The sequence below is a fragment of the Bos indicus x Bos taurus genome, chromosome 5 (assembly GCF_003369695.1).
Source record: "Bos indicus x Bos taurus breed Angus x Brahman F1 hybrid chromosome 5, Bos_hybrid_MaternalHap_v2.0, whole genome shotgun sequence".
Taxonomy (NCBI): Eukaryota; Metazoa; Chordata; class Mammalia; order Artiodactyla; family Bovidae; genus Bos; species Bos indicus x Bos taurus.
The window spans coordinates 88579997-88599349 of NC_040080.1; the positions used below are offsets into that span (position 1 = coordinate 88579997).

The 19353-nt window shown below is 37.3% G+C and overlaps 1 protein-coding gene across 1 annotated transcript; it reads right to left on the reverse strand.

Moving 5' to 3' along the window:
- Positions 1-1019: 1019 nt before the first annotated feature.
- LOC113893556 (olfactory receptor 8S1-like) lies at positions 1020-1949 on the reverse strand. The gene has a single exon (XM_027543481.1). It carries the CDS (start codon positions 1947-1949, stop codon positions 1020-1022), a length of 930 nt encoding a protein of 309 aa, XP_027399282.1.
- Between the last annotated feature and the right edge of the window lie 17404 nt (positions 1950-19353).

A 19353-nucleotide genomic window follows, 5' to 3' on the forward strand; every position in this document is an offset into this window, starting at 1 on the left:
GATATTGTATCAGAGGTCTCTTAAACAGTCCCCATTTCTTTTCATTCTTTTGTTTTTCATTCTTTTCTGATGGCATCATTGATTTCCACTATTCTGTCTTACTACTCATTGATCCATTTCTCTATCATACAGCCTACCACTGATTCTTTCTTGTGTACTTCTCATTTCAGTTATTGGATTCTTTCTTTTTCAGTTATTGGACTCTTCATCTCTGGTTTTTCTTTGTATTTTCTAATTCTTTGTTAAAAACACCAAACTTATCACTCTGAGCATCCATTCTTCTCCCAAGCTCTTTGATCATCTTTACGATCGCTACCCTGAATCCTTTCTTGGGTAAATTGCCTATCCTTATTTCATTTAGTCCTTTTCCTGGGGTTTTATCTTTTTTCTTTGTTTGAAACTGTCACTTCATTTTGCCTAAGTTGCTATTTGTATTTTTGTGTATCTGGTATTTTGGTTGCATTTCCAAACTCTGGAAAAGTGGCCTTTTGTAGGAGATATCCTATGCATGCAGTAGTGTGCTACCCTCTCATCATCCAAGCTGTATACCTTACAGTTCCCCACTATGAGTGCTGAATGGGTCCTTCTGTTGTGGTAGGCTGACTATGTGGGAGGTCTGGTAGGCTTGACTGGTCTCTGGTTTGGTTGTTTTCTAGGCCCTGTCTTGTGTGGAGGCTGCCAGTAACTGGTTGGTAGGACTAGTTTGTCCTACCAGTTGGCAGGACTAGTCATGAGGTGGGTGACTGTCAATCCCACTAATCCCAGGTGGGGCTAGTGCTGGTTTACTGGTGGATGAAGTCAGGGTCAAGAAGACTTCATGCTGTTGCTCAGCCACTGGTGGGTGAAGCCAGGTCCTAAGATTAGTACAAGCCTATGGGCTGTACTCCAAATACCTTTATGAATTTTAAGATGCTTTTCTCAGATCCAATATTGGAATAATCAGGAAGTTACTATATTGTTAACTAACAAGATATCCTGGTATAGTAAGATAACCCTTCATCACCTTCTGTCTTTGGTCACTAGCAATGGAGATATTTTCTAAAGGTCCTTGTCATAGCTGCTTTCACCTCATTGTTCTTCAGGCTATAGATAAGGGGATTCATTAAGGGAGTGATCACACTGTATTGTACAGAGAAGATCAACTCCTGTGGAGAGCCCAAGGTTGGCACTATATGGCGAAGGAAAGCTGAACAATAAAATAGGAGCACTGCAGTGAGGTGGGAAGAGCAGGTGGAAAAGGCCTTGCTTCTATATGAAGAGGAGCGGATATTTAGGATGGTAGAAACAATGAGAGTGTAAGACAGTATGATTAGGAAACAGGTTCCCAACCCATGCAGGAGACTAGAGCAGAGCAGAATAGTGAAACTGGTGGAGACATCAGAGCAGGAAAGGGGAAAGAGAGAGGGCAGCTCACAGCTGTAGTAGGGGATAAACTGATCCCTACAGAAGTCAAAATCCATAGCTAGAAGGATGTTGATGAATGCGTCCAGAAAACCCAGGCTCCAGGAACCTAACACCAGACCTTTACAGAGCTGGTTGCTCATCTTCTTGCCATAGAGCAGAGGGTGGCAGATGGCAGCGTAGCGATCATAGGCCATAACTGAGAGCAGACAGGCTTCAGTGCCCCTCAAGTCAAACACAAAGAAGACTTGAGCTAGACAGGCCTCCACAGAGACTGTTTTCTTCTGAGACAGGAGAATTTCCAGCATCTTGGGTACTGTGGCAGAAGAGAAGCAAAAATCTAGGAAAGAAAGGTGACTCAGGAAGAAGTACATGGGAGTGTGGAGGTGAGAATCGGTTCTGATCACCAGCATCATTGTCAGGTTACCCAGCAGAGTCAGGAGGTAAATTGCTAGGAAGAACACAAAGGATAATGCCTGGACATGAGGGTCTGCAGACAGTCCAAGGAGAATGAATTCAGTGATAGTGCTGTGGTTCCCCAAGGCCATTTAGGGAAATCTAGTCTAGAAATAAAAAAAGGAACAGGGGATGTTTTCAGCAAAATGACAGAGTGTGGAGTGCCAAGCTCTTCTTCTACAGAAACAACAAAACCAAGCAGAAGCTGTCAGGACTAACTTTGTTGGTACTCTGGGAAATAATCAAAGGTGCACAGCAACCAAGTAAACACTGAACCAAGAAAAAGGCAACTTAAAAATAGGAGGAAAGCTTTGTGGCATTTTTATTTACCCTTGCCTAACTCCTAGGTCCAGTGGCCAGCCTGAAGTTGGCCTAGAGTGGAACCATGGTCTGAGGTCTGGAGGGAGCCATAACTCACTCACAGTGTATTTTAACTTGTCTGAGAACTACCTGAAGGACCTATTCAAGGTGCTCTGTCTCTGTTTCACATGAAATCACACAGGGTTAAAACGTGGCCCATACTGCTTGAAAACATTGTAAGAGTAATGAGAAATCTGTAGCTGCCTGGGGCAAAAGATTATGATTAAAACATACAACAGACCATCAACAGACTGAGAAGAAAATCTAGAAAGAGAGTTTCTTAGGGAAATTAAATTAGAGCATTCAAAACTGGCTGTGTATACTAGGGAATTTTAAAAGCCATATGCATGTCCAGTAGCACTCATGTTCAGAGAAGACCAGAGTCGATCTTATGCTTTCACCTCTGGCTGATCCCTAGTTTCACTGCAAGTGGGAGAGAAGTCTAAGAATTGTTAACAGTCTATCTGGGAAAATACTAAATGAGTGCTTCAGCATGGAGTGAATCTTCAAAAACTAGAGGAGGGTGGTGTTTTAAAATTTTTACCTTTTAGCATTCAAAAAAATCTCTGGCAAAGTACTTGTTGAACACAAGCTTGAGGAAAAGATACTTCATTGAGCACACACAACACTGAACTGCTTTTGCAAAAATAAATTGGAAAATTTATTGAACAATAGTTGACTACAACCTTCAGATATAAAAAATAGAAAAGAGTAAAAATCTAATTTTCAGGGTTATAATATTATGATATTAAAAGGTCCAGTTTTCAACAAAAAATCATGATGCACACAAAAGAAATATGAAATTATGGGCCATAAAAGAAAACTTAAATTGACAGAAACTGTCCCTAAGGCACCTAAGACTTTAGACTTACTGGACAAAACTCCCCTCATCCTCAGTATTACTGAGATGTATTTGACAGAATATATGTAACTTTAAGGTGTACAACATGTTTATTTCACACACACACATATAAGTGTGTATGTATGTATATATATATACATACATACATATGTTGCAAAGTGATTACCACAATAACATCAGTTAACAGATCCCCTCATGAAATTACCTTTTCTTTGTGGTGATAAAACTTAAGACCTACTATCCTAACATTCAAGTATACAATACAGTGTTGTTAATTATAACCACCATGCTGTACATTAAATCCTTTGAATTTACTTATAAGTTTGCATCCTTTGATCAAAATCAACCCATTTCCCCAACCCTTAAGCCCCTGCTAAGTACCATCTACTTTTTATTTCTATGAGTTAAGCTTTTATGATTCCACATATAAGTGAGATTATTCAAGGTCTTTCTCCTTCTCATTCATTTCATTTAACATACTGCCTTCTAAGTCCAACTATGTCAAATATGGATTTCTTCTTTTTGACGACTGAGTAATAGTCCGTTATATATTTCTTTAATTATTTGCCCATCAATAGACACTAAGTTTGCTGCAATATCTTGGCTACTGTGAATAATGTAATAAACTCGGGGGAGCAGCTGTCTCTTAAGGTGATTCAGTTATACATACACATTTATGTATTCTTTTTCAAATAATTTTCCCATCTACATTATTACACAATATTGAGCAACATCCCCAGTGCTATACAGTAGGTCCTTGTTCATCATCTAGTTTAAATACAGCAGTGGGTACATGTCAGTCCCAAACTCCCAATCTACCCCTCCCCTCAACCCTTTCCCCTTGGTAACTATAAGTTTGTTCTCTAAGTCTGAGAGTCTGTTCCTGTTTTGTAAACAAGTTCACTTACATGATTTTTTGTTTTTTAGATTCTGCATGTAAGTGATATCACATATTTGTGTTTCTTTGTCTGACTTACCTCAAGGATTATGATAATCTCTAGGTCCATCCAAGTTGCTGAAAATGGCATTATTTAATCCCCTTTTAGGCTGATTAATATTACACTGTATATACAAACCATATTTTCTTTATCCCCTCATCTGTCAATGGACATTTAGGTTGCTTCCAAACCTTAGCTATTGGAAACAGCACTGCAATGAACATCAGGGCATAGGTATACTTTCAAACCATGATTTTCTCTGGATATATGCCAAGGAGTGGGATCACTGGATCATATGGTAGTTCTGTTTTTAATTTTTTAAAGAATCTATATAGTGGCTGTATCAATTTATATTCCCACCAACAGTGTAAGAGGGTTCCCTTTTCTCCACAATCTCTCCAGCATTTATTGTTTGTAGATTTTTTGATGATGGCCATTTTGACTGGTTTGAGATGACATTTCATTGTAGTTTTGATTTGCATTTCTTTAATAACTAGTGATATTGAATATATTTTCATGCATTTATTGGCCATCTGATGTCTTCTTTGGAGAAAGGTACTATGGTACTTTGCAAGGTACTGTACTATTAGATTACAAATATTTTATTTTTTGTGTTAATTTTTATGTATTATTTGTGCAAAAATATTATAAACCTATTATAGTATAGTACTATATAGCCAATTGTGTTAGTTGGATACCTAGGCTAACTTTGTTGGACTTATGAACACACTCTTGAAACGGAACTTATTCTTAAATAGGGGACTTAATCATAAAGATGCTGAACAAACTTGGGAGAAGAATGAATAACCACAGTGAGAAGTTTAACAGAGTTGGAAAATATAAAGAGGAACCAAACAGAACCAAAGAATATAATAACTAAAATAAAAAACACACTAGAAAGAATCAACAGTAGTTTAGATGAAACAAAGAAATGAACAAGCAAACTATAAGACAGAGTAGTAGAAATCATGTAAGAAGAAGAGAAAAAAGAGAGATGAATTTAAAAATTACAGTTTAGGAACATCAAGCATACTTACATTCACATCACTGGGATTCCAGAAGACCAGGGAGACAAAGGGGCAGAGAAGTTATTGTGAAGTGCTAATAACTGAAAATGTTCCTAACCTGGGAAAGAAAACAGACATTTAGGTCCAGAAAGCATAGAATTCAGGAAAAAAGGCAAGTACCTCCATTAATGACACTTTTATTCAACATAGTACTGGAAGTCCTAGCCACAACAATCAGAGAGGAAAAAGAAATAAAAGATACACAATTGGAAAAGAAGACATAAAACTGTCAGTTTGCAGATGACATGGTCATGCTCATTTGCTCAGTTGTGTCTGACCCTTTGCAACCCCATGGACTGTAGCCCATCAGGCTCCTCTGCCTATGGAATTTTTTCAGGCAACAATACTGGAGTAGGTTTCCATTTCCTATTCCAGGAGACTTCCCAACTCAGACATGTCTCTTGCATCTCCTGCATAGGCAGGCAGATTCTTTACCATTGTGCCACCCTGGGAGGCCTCTCAGAAAATCCTAAAAATGTTACCAGAGAACTGTAAGATCTCATCAATGAATGCAGTAAAGTTGCAGCATATAAAATTAATGCACAGAAATCACTTGCATTCCTATATACTAAAAACAAAATATGTCAGAAAGAGAAATTAAGTCCCATTTACCACTGCATCAACAATGAAAAATACCTAAGAATAAATCTACCTAAGGAGACAAAAGACCTATACTCTGAAAACTGTAAGATGCTCATAAAAGAAACTGAAGATAATACAAACAGATGGAAAAATATGTCATGTTATTGGATTAGAAGAATCAATATTGTCAAAATAAATCTACAGATTCAGTACAATCCCTATCAAATTACCTATCAAATCACCAATGGCAAGAATAGATAATGGAGAAAGGACAGCCTCCTCAACAATCCAGGAAATTCAGACAGTTACATGTAAAAGAATGAAATTAGAACATTCTCCAATACCATACACAAAAATAAACTCAAAATGGATCAGATACCTAAATGTAAGGCCAGACACTAAAATTCTTAGAGTAAAACAGAGGCAGAACACTCTTTGATATAAATCATGGTAATATCACCTCATAGAGTAATGAAAATAAAAACGAAAATAAAAAAATGAAACCTAGTTAAAATTAAAGGCTTCTGCACAGCAAAGAAAACCATAAACCAAACAAAAAGACAACCCCAGAATTGGAGAAAATATTTGCAAATGAAGAAATATCTACAACAAGAGTTTAATTTCCAAAATAAATAAACATCTCATGCAGCTTATGTCAGAAAATCAATCCAATTAAAAAATGGACAAAAGATCTAAATAGACATTTTTCCAAAAAAGAAATATAGACAGTTAAAAAGCACATGAAAAGATCCTCAATATCACTGATCATTAGAGAAATGCAAATCAAACTACAATTGAGATGTCACCTCACACTGATCACAATGGCTATCATAAAAAAATCTATAAAAACAATACGTGTTGGACAGGGTATGGAGAAAAGAAAACTCTTCTACACTTGGTGGAAACGTGAGCTGGTACAGCAACTATGGAAAACAACACGGAAGTTCCTTAAAAAGTAAAAATAGAGCTATCGTATAATCCAACAATCCTACTCCTGGGCATAAAGATCTGGAGAAAACCATAATTCAAAAAGATATATGTACCACAGTGTTCACTGCAGCATTATTTACAATAGCCAGGACATAGAAGCAACCTAAATGTCCATCAACAGAGGAATGGATAAAGAAGATGTAGTACATATATACAATGAAATATTACTCAGCCATAAAAGAATAAAATAAGGCCATTTTCATCAACATAGATGGACCCAGAGATTGTCATATTAAGTGAAGAACAGTAGACAAAGACAAATATAATATGATGGCATTTATATGTGGATTTTTTTAAAGCATACACATGAATTTATTTACAAAATAGAAATAAAAATCAGATGTAGAAAACAAACTTATACTTACCAGGGTTTTGGGGGGGGTGGATAAATTGGGAGATGAGGATCAATATACACTACTATGTATAAAATAGATAACTAATAAGGGCCTACTGTGTAGCACAGGGAGCTCTACTCAATATTCTATAATGACGTATATGGGAAAAGAATCTAAAAAGCATGAATATATGTATATATATAACTGATTCACTTTGCTGTACACCTAAAATTAATACGACAATGCAAATCAACTTAGAAAACAATGAGTATATTCCTAGAAACATACATTCTACCAGTAATGAATCATGAAGAAATTAAAAATATTAACAGACCAATTACCAGTAGTGAAATTGAATCAGAAAAAAATTCACATAAACGAAAGTCCAGAACCAATTAGCTTTACTGGTGAATTCTACCAAATATTTAAAGAAGAGTTAATGCCTATTCTCTACAAACTATTTACAACAAAACAAAACAAACAAAACAGATGAAGAGGAAAGAATACTTTTGAACTTATTCTAGATTAGCAACCCCTGATGCCAAAATCAGAGAAAGACACCAGAAAAAAAAAAAGAAAATTACAGATAAATGTCACTGATGGACATAAATGGAAAAATCCTCAACAAAATAATAGCAAACTGAATTCAACAATACATTAAAAGGATCACACACCATGGTCAAGTGGGATTTATCCCAGGAAGGCAAGGATGATTCAATATTCTATACATAAAATCATGTCATTTGTAATGAATCATTCTTCCTTTCCTTTCTAATTTGGATGCCTTTTACATCATTTTATGGCCTGAATTCTCTAACCAGAACTTTTTCTTATAGTTTTATTGAGATATAATTGACAAGCACTGTATAAGTTTAGGATATAATAATTTGACTTACATACATCATGAAATGATTCCAATAATAAGTTTAGTTAGCATCCATTATCTCATACATACCAATGTTAAAAGAGAAAAAATATTTTTCCTTTTGATGATGATTATTAGAATTTACACTTTTAACAAGTTTAAACTATACCATATAACAGTCAATTATATTAATCTTGTTGTATATTATATCCCTAGTATTTATTGATCCTATATCTAGAAGCTTATACCTTCATCCAACCCCCTATCCCCCAATCTCCACTTCTGGGAACCATAAATCTGATTTCTTTTTCTATGAGTTTGTTTGTTTATTTGATTATTTGTTTTTTTTTAAATTAATTTTATTTTATTTTTAAACTTTACATAATTGTATTATTTGTTTTTGAATCATAACTGACTTATAATACTGTTAGTTCCTGGTGTACAACATGGTTCAATTTTTTTATACATTACCAAATGATCACAACAAATCTAGTTACCCTCTGTCACCATGCAAAGTGATTACATTGTTATTGACAACATTCTCAGTGCTGTACATTTAATTCCTGTGACTCATTTATTTTGTTTTTTGTTTTCTATTTTTTGTTGACTTCCCAATTCTATTATATTTAAAAAAATTCTATTGAAGTATTGTCAATCTGTTGTGTTAGTTTCAGGTATACAGCAAAGTGACTCAGTGATACATTATATACATATTCACTCTTTTTCCCCCTTTAGGTCATTACAGTGTATTGGATAGACATCCCTGTGCTATATATACAGTAGATCCTTATTATCTATTTTATATATATATATATAGAGAGAGAGAGAGAGAGAGAGGGAGAGAGTCCTCTCTATATATTGGGATGAATCTCCCAATTCATCCCCCACTTACCCCCTGGTAAGCATAAATTTGCTTTCTACACACACACACACACACACACACACACACACACACACAGAGGAATACTATTCAGCCATTAAAAAGGATGAAATCTTGCTATTTGTAACAACATGGATGGATCTAGAGAGTATTAAGCAAAATTCAGTAAGTAAGATAAAGACAAATATTTTATGATTAATTTATGTAGAATCTATAAAACAAAGCAAATGAAAAAGCATAACAAAACAGAATCATAGATACTCCTTTTGTTAAAAAGTGACTGCCAGAGGGGAGGAGCCTCTCTATTGTAACTCTTATTTCTGCCTTGTAAATAAGTTCATTTGTACCTTTTTTCTTAGATTTCGTATATAAGCAATATCATATTATATTTGTGACTCATTTATTTTCAACTAGAAGTTTGTACTTCTTAATATTCCTCAACTATTTCACTTATCCCCGATCCCCTGCCCTCTGGCAATCACCTTTTTGTTCTCTGTATCTATGATTCTGTTTTGTTATGTTTGTTCATTTGCTTTATTTTATAGATTCCACATAAATTAAATTATCAAATATTTGTCTTTATCTGACTTACTGAATTTAGCATAATAGTCTCCAGATCCATACATGTTGCTGCAAATGGCAAGATTTCATCCTTTTAATGGCTGAATAGTATTCCACTGTATGTGTATGTTGAGCTTCCCTGGTGGCTCAGAGGTAAAGCATCTGCCTGTGATGTGGAAGACCTGGGTTCGATCCCTGGGTCGGGAAGATCCCCTGGAGAAGGAAATGGCAACCCACTCCAGTATTCTTGCCTGGAGAATCCCATGGACAGAGGAGCCTGGTGGCCTACAGTCCATGGGGTCTCAAAGAGTCGGACACGACTGAGTGACTACACTCTTAGTATGTATATGTGTGTGTGTGTGTACATATTTATATATGTGCAACATATTCTTTATCCATTCACCTATAAACAGTCACAGGTTTCTTCCATATCTTGGCTATTATAAATAAAACTGCAAAGACATGAGTTTGTATATAGAAAATCACAAAGAATAATGAAAATTACTGGAGCTAATAAAAACTTTCAGCAAAGTTTCAGGGCATAAAAGCAAACAGAAAAATTGCTTGTGTTTCAATAAGCCACAAATGAACAATCTGAAAAAGAAATTGGGAAATATTTTGTTTTTTACAAAAGGATCCAAAAGAATAAAACACCTAACCATAAACTTAAGGAAGTGAAAGGGTTGAACACTAAAAACACAAAACATTGCAGAAAGAAGTTAAAGAAGATCTAAATAAATGGAAAGATTCCCTGTTCATAAATTGGAAGACTTGACATTATTAAGATGTCAATAATACCCAATCTACAGATTCAATGCAATTCCTATCAAAATTTCAATGACCTTTTCTTTTTGCAGAAATGGAAAATATGACCATCAAATTCATATGGAGCTGCAAGGAATCCTGAATAGCCAAAAATTCTTGAAAAAATTAACATAGAGGACTTATACTTCTTGATTTCAAAACTTACTACAAAGCTTTAGTTATTAGACCATTGTGTTAGTGGCATAAAAATAAACTTATAGACCAATGGAACAGATTTGAGAGGCCCTCCCCCCCCAAAAAAAAACCCAAATCTGTTGCAATTTCACATTGGTACCAAGCCCATTCAATAAAGGAAGAATAGTTTATACAACAAATCATGCTGAGTCCACATGCAATGGTGCTGGATATCCACATGCAAAAGAATGAAACTGATCACTATCCTCAAACCATATTCAAATATTAAATCAAGATGGATCAATAACCTAATTATCAATATAAAAGCTAAAACCATAAAACTCTTAGAGTAAAATATAAGAATAACCTTTCATGATCTTGGACTAGGTAATGGCTAGTCCAAGATATGTTACCAAAAGCATAAGTGACTGAAGAAAAACAAAGTTGACCTCATCAAAATTAAAAACTTGTATGCATCACAGCGAAGGAAACCATAAACATTGTAAAAAGACAACCCTCAGAATGGGAGAAAATAACAGCAAATGAAATAACTGACGAAGGATTAACCACTAAAATATACAAGTAGCTCATGCAACTCAATACCAGGAAAACAAACAACCCAATCAAAAAGTGGTAGAAGACCTAAACAGACATTTCTCAAAAAAAGGCATACAGATGGCTAATAAACATGAAAAGATGTTCAATATTGCTCAATATTAGAGAAATGAAAATCAAAACCACCTCACACAAGTCAGAATGGCCATCATGAAAAAATCTACAAACAATAAATACTGAAGAGGGTGTGGAGAAAAGGTAATTCTCTTGTATTGTTGGTAGGCATGTAAATTGATATAGCCCCTACAGAAGACAGTATGGAGATGTCTTTGAAAATTAGAAATATAACTACCATATGATCCAACAATCTCACTACTGGGTATATACCCTGAGGAAACCAAAACTGAAAAAGTCACATGTACCTCAATGTGCACTGCAGCCCTATTTACAATAGCTAGGACATGGAAGCAATCTAGATGTCCATCAGTAGCTGAATGGATAAAGAAGCTATGGTACATATACACAATGGAATATTACTCAGTCATAAAAAGGAACACATTTGAGTCAGTTCTAATGAGCTGGATGAACCTAGAGTCTATTATACAGAGTGAAGTAAGTCGAAAAGAGAAAAATAATCATAATGCATATATATATGGAATCTAGAAAGATGGTAGTGAGGAATCTATTTGCAGGGCAGCAATTGGGATTGGAAGAAAAGTTATGACCAGCCTAGACAGCATATTAAAAAGCAGAGACATTACTTTGCCAACAAAGGTCCGTCTAGTCAAAGTTTTGGTTTTTCCAGTAGTCATGTATGGATGTGAGAGTTGGACTATAAAGAAAGCTGAGCATCAAAGAATTAATGCTTTTGAACTGTGGTGTTGGAGAAGACTCTTGAGAGTCCCTTGGATGACAAGGAGATCTAACCAGTCCATCCTAAAGGAAATCAGTCCTGAATATTCATTCATTGGAAGGACTGATGCTAAAGCTGAAGCTGCAATACTTTGGCCATCTGTTGTGAAGAACTGACTCATTGGAAAAGACCCTGATGCTGGGAATGATTGAAGGCAGGAAGAGAAGGGGACGACAGAGGATGAGATGGTTGGATGGCATCACCGACTCAATGGATGTGAGTTTGAGTAAGCTCAGGGAGTTGGTGATGGACAGGGAAGCCTGGCGTGCTGCAGTCCATGGGGTTGCAAAGAGTCAGATATGACTGAGCAACTGAACTGAACTGAATCGGGATTCCCTCATAGCTCAGTTGGTAAAGAATCTACCTGCGATGCAGGAGACTTGGATTCAATTCCTGGGTCGGGAAGATCCCCTGGAGAAGGAAACAGCAACCCACTTTGGTATTCTTATCTGGGAAATCCTATGGACAGAGGACCTGGCAGGCTACAGCCCATGGGGTTGCAAGAGTCGGACATGACTTAGCGACTGAACCACCACCACCATAATGGAGACACAGATATACAGAACAGATTACGGACACGGAGGGGAAAGAAGAAGGTGGGATGAATGGAGAGAGTAGCTTGGAAACATATACACTATCATCTGTAAAACAGATAACCTGTGTGAATTTCCTGTATGACTCAGAGAGCTCAAACCAGTGCTCTGTGACAACCTAGAGGCATGAGATGGGGTGGGAGGGAGAGCCCAGAGAGAGTAGATATATGTATGCCTGAGGCTGATTCATGTTGATGTATAGCAGAAATCAATACAATATTGTAAAGCAATTATCTTTCAATTAAAACTAAGTGAATTAAAAAAAAATGTGTGTGTGTCAAAGAATACTATTAACAAAATGAAGAGACAATATACAGAATATTTGTGAATCATATATCTGCTAAGAAACCGGCGTTCAGAAAGAACACTTACAGTTTGACAACAAAATACAAATACTATATGAGAAAAGGGGCAAGGTTCTATATATTCTTCCAAAGAAGATATGCAAATTTCCAATAAGCACATTAAAAGGTACTCAGCATCATGAGTCATTTGGGAAATGCTAATGGTCAGCAAAAGAGTCTAAAATGCAGTACTTGGCTGCAATCTCAAAAACGACAGAATGATCTCTGTTCGTTTCCAAGGTAACCATTCAATCTCACAGCAATCCAAGTCTATGCCCTGACCAGTAATGCTGAAGAAGCTGATTGAACACTTCTATGAACACCTAGAAGACCTTTTGGAACTAACACCCCAAAAAGCTGTCCTTTTCATTATAGGGGACTGGAATGAAAAAGTAGGAAGTCAAGAAACAACTGGGGTAACAGGCAAATTTGGCCTTGGAATATGGAATGAAGCCGGGCAAAGGCTAATAGAGTTCAGACACAGAAAAGTTCATATTCTTGATGATAGTGGCCTCAACTTCTTTTTACTATTTTGTTTTGGATTTGCTAGTATAACTACCAGTGGGGTTGATTGTGTCGAACAGGATTTGACAGATGCAGAGATAAAGGGACTCAAAATTTATTTTGTTTCAGCATGCTGTTTCCTTTCATTGTTAAATTTGAGTAGATTTGAGCCATCTGTGCTGCATATTAGCCTGGTGGGAAGACCTGAGATATAAACTGAATCTATTAAGGTCCCATCATCAAGGAAGATATATGAATATTCAATATTAAGAGTGGAGACATGACCAAAAAGAACAAAGACTGAGAAGGTGACTACTCTATAGGATTTAACTTGTTGCAAATCCTTTGGGCAACACCAAAGTCAGACTTGGTATAAGGGCAAAGCTTGAGAATATAGAGCAGGCTTATACCCTAACAGGACTGTTCAGAAAACTATATGGTGTAACCAAGCCAGGCAAGATAGGCATTGGTAGGTGCATAATTAAGGTCCGTACCAGATTCTTCAGAGTTGTAATAGTATACAGTACAGTCACTGTTTCAAGTCACTGTCTTAAAACATCTTAATGTCATTGGAGGGAAAAAGAAAGAAACACAATAACACACGCACTAACTACCAGATCAAGAGAGTGGTTCATGTGATGGTATACAGGGAAGAGTTATTTAATGTGATCTAATAAGCTACATCAAACTATGGAGAAAAAGTAAGACGGTAGGCATTGAGAGAGGGCATAAGAGGGCAGACAGACTGAAACCACAATCACAGACAACTAGCCAACCTGATCACATGGACAACAGCCTTGTCTAACTCAATGAAACTAAGCCATGCTGTATGGGGCCACCCAAGATGGGTGGGTAATGGTGGAGAGGTCTGACAGAATGTGGTCCACTGGAGAAGGGAATGGCAAACCACTTCAGTATTCTTGCCTTGAGAACCCCATGAACAGTATGAAAATGCAAAAAGATAGGACACTGAAAGATGAACTCCCCAGGTCAGTAGGTGCCCAATATGCTACAGGAGATCAGTGGAAAAATAACACCAGAAAGAATGAAGGGATGGAACCAAAGCAAAAACAACACCCAGTTGTGGATGGGACTGGTGATAGAAGCAAGTTTCGATGCTGTAAAGAGCAATTTTGCATAGGAACCTGGAATGTTAGGTCCATGAATCAAGGCAAATTGGAAGTGGTCGAACAGATGGCAAGAGTGAACACTGAATTCTAGAAATCAGCAAACTAAGATGGACTGGAATGGGTGAATTTAACTCAGGTGACCATTATATCTACTACTGAGGGCAGGAATCCCTCAGAAGAAATGGAGTAGCCATCATGGTCAACAAAAGAGTCCGAAATGCAGTATTGGATGCAATCTCAAAAACGGCAGAATGATCCTCTGTTCATTTCCAAGGCAAACAATTTAATATCACAGTAATCCAAGTCTATGCCCTGACCAGTAACACTGAAGAAGCTGAGGTTGAACGGTTCTATGAAGACCTACAAGAACTTCTAGAGTTAATACCCCCCAAAAATGTCCTTTTCATTGTAGGGGACTGGAACACAAAAGGGGGAAGTCAAGAAATACTTGGATTAACAGTCAAATTTGGCCTTGGAATACAGAATGAAGCAGGGCAAAGGCTAATAGAGTTCTGCCAAGAGAACACACTGGTCATAGCAAACACCCTCTTCCAACAACACAAGAGAAGACTCTACACATGGACATCACCAGATGGTCAACACCAAAATCAGATTGATTATATTCTTTGCAGCCAAAGATGGAGAAGCTGTATACAATCAGCAAAAACAAGACAAGGAGCTGACTGTGGCTCAGATCATGAACTCCTTATTGCCAAAATCAGATTTAAATAGAAGAAAGTAGGGAAAACCACTAGACCATTCAGGTATGACCTAAATCAAATCCCTTATGATTATACAGTGGAAGTGAGAAATAGATTTAAGGGACTAGATCTGATAGAGTGCCTGATGAACTATGGACGGCGTTTCCTGACATTGTACAGGAGACAGGGATCAAGACCATCTCCATGGAAAAGAAATGCAAAAAAGTAAAATGGCTGTCTGAGGAGGCCTTACAAATAGCTGTGAAAAGAAGAGAAGCGAAAAGCAAAGGAGAAAAGGAAAGGTATAAGCATCTGAATGCAGAGTTCCAAAGAATAGCAAAGAGAGATAAGAAAGCCTTCCTCAGCAATCAATGCAAAGAAATAGAGGAAAACAACAGAATGGGAAAGACTAGAGATCTCTTCAAGAAAATCAGAGAAACCAAGGGAACATTTCATGCACAGATGGGCTCGATAAAAAACAGAAATGGCATGGACCTAACAGAAGCCAAAGATATTAAGAAGAGGTGGCAAGAATACCCAGAAGAACTGTACAAAAAAGATCTTCACGACCCAGATAATCACAATGGTGTGATCACTCACCTAGAGCCAGATATCCTGGAATGTGAAGTCAAGTGGGACTTAGGAAGCATCACTACGAACAAAGCTAGTGAAGGTGATGGAATTCCAGTTGAGCTATTTCAAATCCTGAAAGATGATGCTGTGAAAGTGCTGCACTCAATATGCCAGCAAATCTGGAAAACTCAGCAGTGGCCACAGGACTGAAAAAGGTCCATTTTCATTCCAATCCCAAAGAAAGGCAATGCCAAAGAATGCTCAAACTACCACACAATTGCACTCATCTCACACACTAGTAAAGTAATGCTCAAAATTCTCCAAGTCAGGCTTCAGCAATATGTGAACCGTGAACTTCCAGATATTCAGGCTGGTTTTAGAAAAGGCAGAGGAACCAGAGATCAAATTGCCAAACATCCGCTGGATCATGGGAAAAGCAAGAGAGTTCCAGAAAAACATCTATTTCTGCTCTATTGACTATGCCAAAGCCTTTGACTGTGTGGATCACAATAAACTGTGGAAAATTCTTCAAGAGATGGGAATACCAGACCACCTGACCTTCTTCTTGAGAAACCTATATGCAGGTCAGGAAGCAACAGTTAGACCTGGACATGGAGCAACAGACTGGTTTCAAATGGGAAAAGGAGTACGTCAAGGCTGTATACTGTCACCCTGTTTATTTAACTTCTATGCAGAGTACATCATGAGAAATGCTGGGCTGGAAAAAGCACAAGCTGGAATCAAGATTGCCAGGAGAAATATCAATAACCTCAGATATGCAGATGACACCATCTTTATGGCAGAAAGTAAAGAAGAACTAAAGAGTCTCTTGATGAAAGTGAAACAGAAGAGTGAAAAGTTGGCTTAAAGCTCAATATTCAGAAAACTAAGATCATGGCATCTGGTCTCATCACTTCATGGCAAATAAATGGGCAAACAGTGGAAACAGTGGCAGACTTTATTTTGGGGGGCTCCAGAATCGCTGTAGATGGTGATTGCAGCCATGAAGTTAAAAGACGCTTACTCCTTGGAAGGAAAGTTATGACCAACCTAGATAGCATATTGAAAAGCAGAGACATCACTTTATCTTCAAAAGTCCATCTAGTCAAGGCTATGGTTTTTCCTGTGGTCATGTATGGATGTGAGAGTTGGACTGTAAAGAAAGCTGAGCACTGAAGAATTGATGCTTTTGAACTGTGGTGTTAGAGAAGACTCTTGAGAGTCCCTTGGACTGCAAGGAGATCCAACCAGTCCATTCTAAAGGAGATCAGTCCTGGGTGTTCCTTGGAAGGACTGATGCTACAGCTGAAACTGCAATACTTTGGCCACCTGATGTGAAGAGTTGACTCATTGGAAAAGACTCTGATGCTGGGAGGGATTGGGGGCAGGAGGAGAAGGGGATGACAGAGGATGAGATGGCTGGATGGCATCACTGACTCGATGGATGTGAGTCTGAGTGAACTCTGGGAGTTGGTGATGGACAGGGAGGCCTCCCATGCTGCAATTCATGGGTTTGCAAAGAGTCGGACACGACTGAGTGACTGAACTGAACTGAACTGAATCAAAAACCATAAGGAGACACTACATTACACATACTAGGTATTAAAAACACTCAGAAAATAACATGTTTTAGCAAAGATATGGAGAAATTGGAATCCACGTACATTGCTGACAGGAGTGCAAAATGATTCAGCAACTGTGGAAATTAGAGCGAAAATCTTTCTCCAGTTATAAAAAAGGAATTAAGCGTGATACATGCTACAATGTGGGTGAAACTCCAAAACATGCTAAGTGAAAGAAGACACAAAAAAAGTCACATACTACATGCTTTCATTTATATGAAATATAAGAGCAGGTAAATCCTTAGAGGCAGACATAGACTGATGGTTGCCAGGGGCTAGAATCAGGAGCAGTTAGAAAGAAGCTACTTAGAGGTATCAAGTTTTACTTGGAGTGATGAAAATGTTTTGAAACTAGACAAAAGTGGTTGTTGAACAACACTGTGATTATACTAAATGCTATCATATTGTTCACTTTTAAATGATTAATTTTATGTTATGTGAACTTTGCCTCAGTAAATCAACTTTTAATGTGAAAAACACCCTGAAGACTCTATTGACCACACATAATTAGTACAGGGGAGGAAGCTTCATTCTAACTAGCTTAACTTTCATATATGCTCTTATTTGTTCTTTAGAATCCTTTTGCAGTCCTTAACTCTGGGTCAAATTCACCACGATATTACTTTGTGGCATATATTCTATCTCAGAGATTGTTGAAGAAATTCATAAATATTTCCAAATTGAACCAAGACCTAATTTAGACTCTTTCAACTGAAACTGGGCTCAACAATTTTCCTACACTCTGTGGGTTGCAGTAGACCGCCTGGTGTAATGTTCCAAATTTGTCTTCTCTGCTGTGTCACTTAGACTCTTACTCCTATTCAAGACCTATCCAAGGGACATAACTGGTTAATTGCATCATTTTTGCTTTCTTTTAGCTATGTCACATACATTGCCTATTCTACTTTGTAGAGAAAACTAAAAGGTGCAAGGGCAAGCGTGTGTTAATGTACCTGTATGTGAATGTGTCTGTGTATGTTTATTTTATTTTTTTTATGTTGGAGGATGAGGTAAAAGAAATGAAGGAGGATCTTGCTGAATCCATTTAACAGAACTGAAAATTCCAACATATTATATAACTTGTCTAAATGCCCAATTTAAAGTTAGTTGTCTATTATGTAGGATCCCAGGGCAAGAAATCTGTATACCACACAGCCTTTGAATCAAGACTTGACTGAATGTTTTCCATCATCTGGCATTCACATATCTTTAATGCTGTTCATACATTATCCTTAAAAGGACTCACTACTAAGAGTTGACTGATATATTAATACTTGCTTCTGAGCACCCCAGGGACATCCTTTCTTTCTACCTTTGCTCAAGCATCTGCTAAGCTTCGCATGCCCTCCCTTTCAATTCAGATCCTACTTCTATTGTCATTTTCACTTTAATTTCAATCCTCTTAGTTTTGTGTTTTTTTGATTATTTGTTTCTCCAAACTCATCATAATATGTAATAATATAACAAACATTATTTAGTGAGAACCTGATAAGTTCCAGGCATTTCTAAAATGTTTGGGTTTTTAATTCTAAAAAAAAAAATATGGCAAATCATTATATCCGTGTTTCTAAAATAAAGAAGCATAGTATTTTAATATCTTCCACAAATTATTAACAAAAGTTGTAATGATTACAACTCTGATCTCTATTTTCAAAAGGCTGCTTTTCTTTCTATCTTGTACCTACTTGTTAAGAATTTCTTAGTAATTCCTATTTTTCTCCATCAGTTTGGTTCAGTCACTCAGTAATGTCTGACTCTTTGCGACCCCATGAACCGCAGCACACAGGCCTCCTTGTCCAGCACCAACTCCTGGAGTCCAACCGAACCCATGTCCATTGAGTTGGTGATGCCATCCAACCATCTCATCCTCTGTCATCCCCTTGTCCTCCTGCCCCCAATCTTTCCCAGTATCAGGGTCTTTTCAAATGAGTCAGCTCTTCACATCAGGTGGCCAAAGTATTGCAGTTTCAGCTTCAACATCAGTCCATCCAATGAACACCCAGGACTGATATCCTTTGGGACAGACTGGTTGGATCTCCTTGCAGTCCAGGGGACTCTCAAGAGTCTTCTCCAACACCACAGTTCAAAAGCATCAATTCCTTGGCGTTCAGCTTTCTTAACAGTCCAACTCTCATATCCATCCAAGACCACTGGAAAAACCATAGCCTTGACTAGACGGACT

Excerpts from the sequence above, each read along its gene's own strand:
- LOC113893556 (XM_027543481.1), bottom strand. The coding sequence starts at position 1,949 with ATGGCCTTGGGGAACCACAGCACTATCACTGAATTCATTCTCCTTGGA.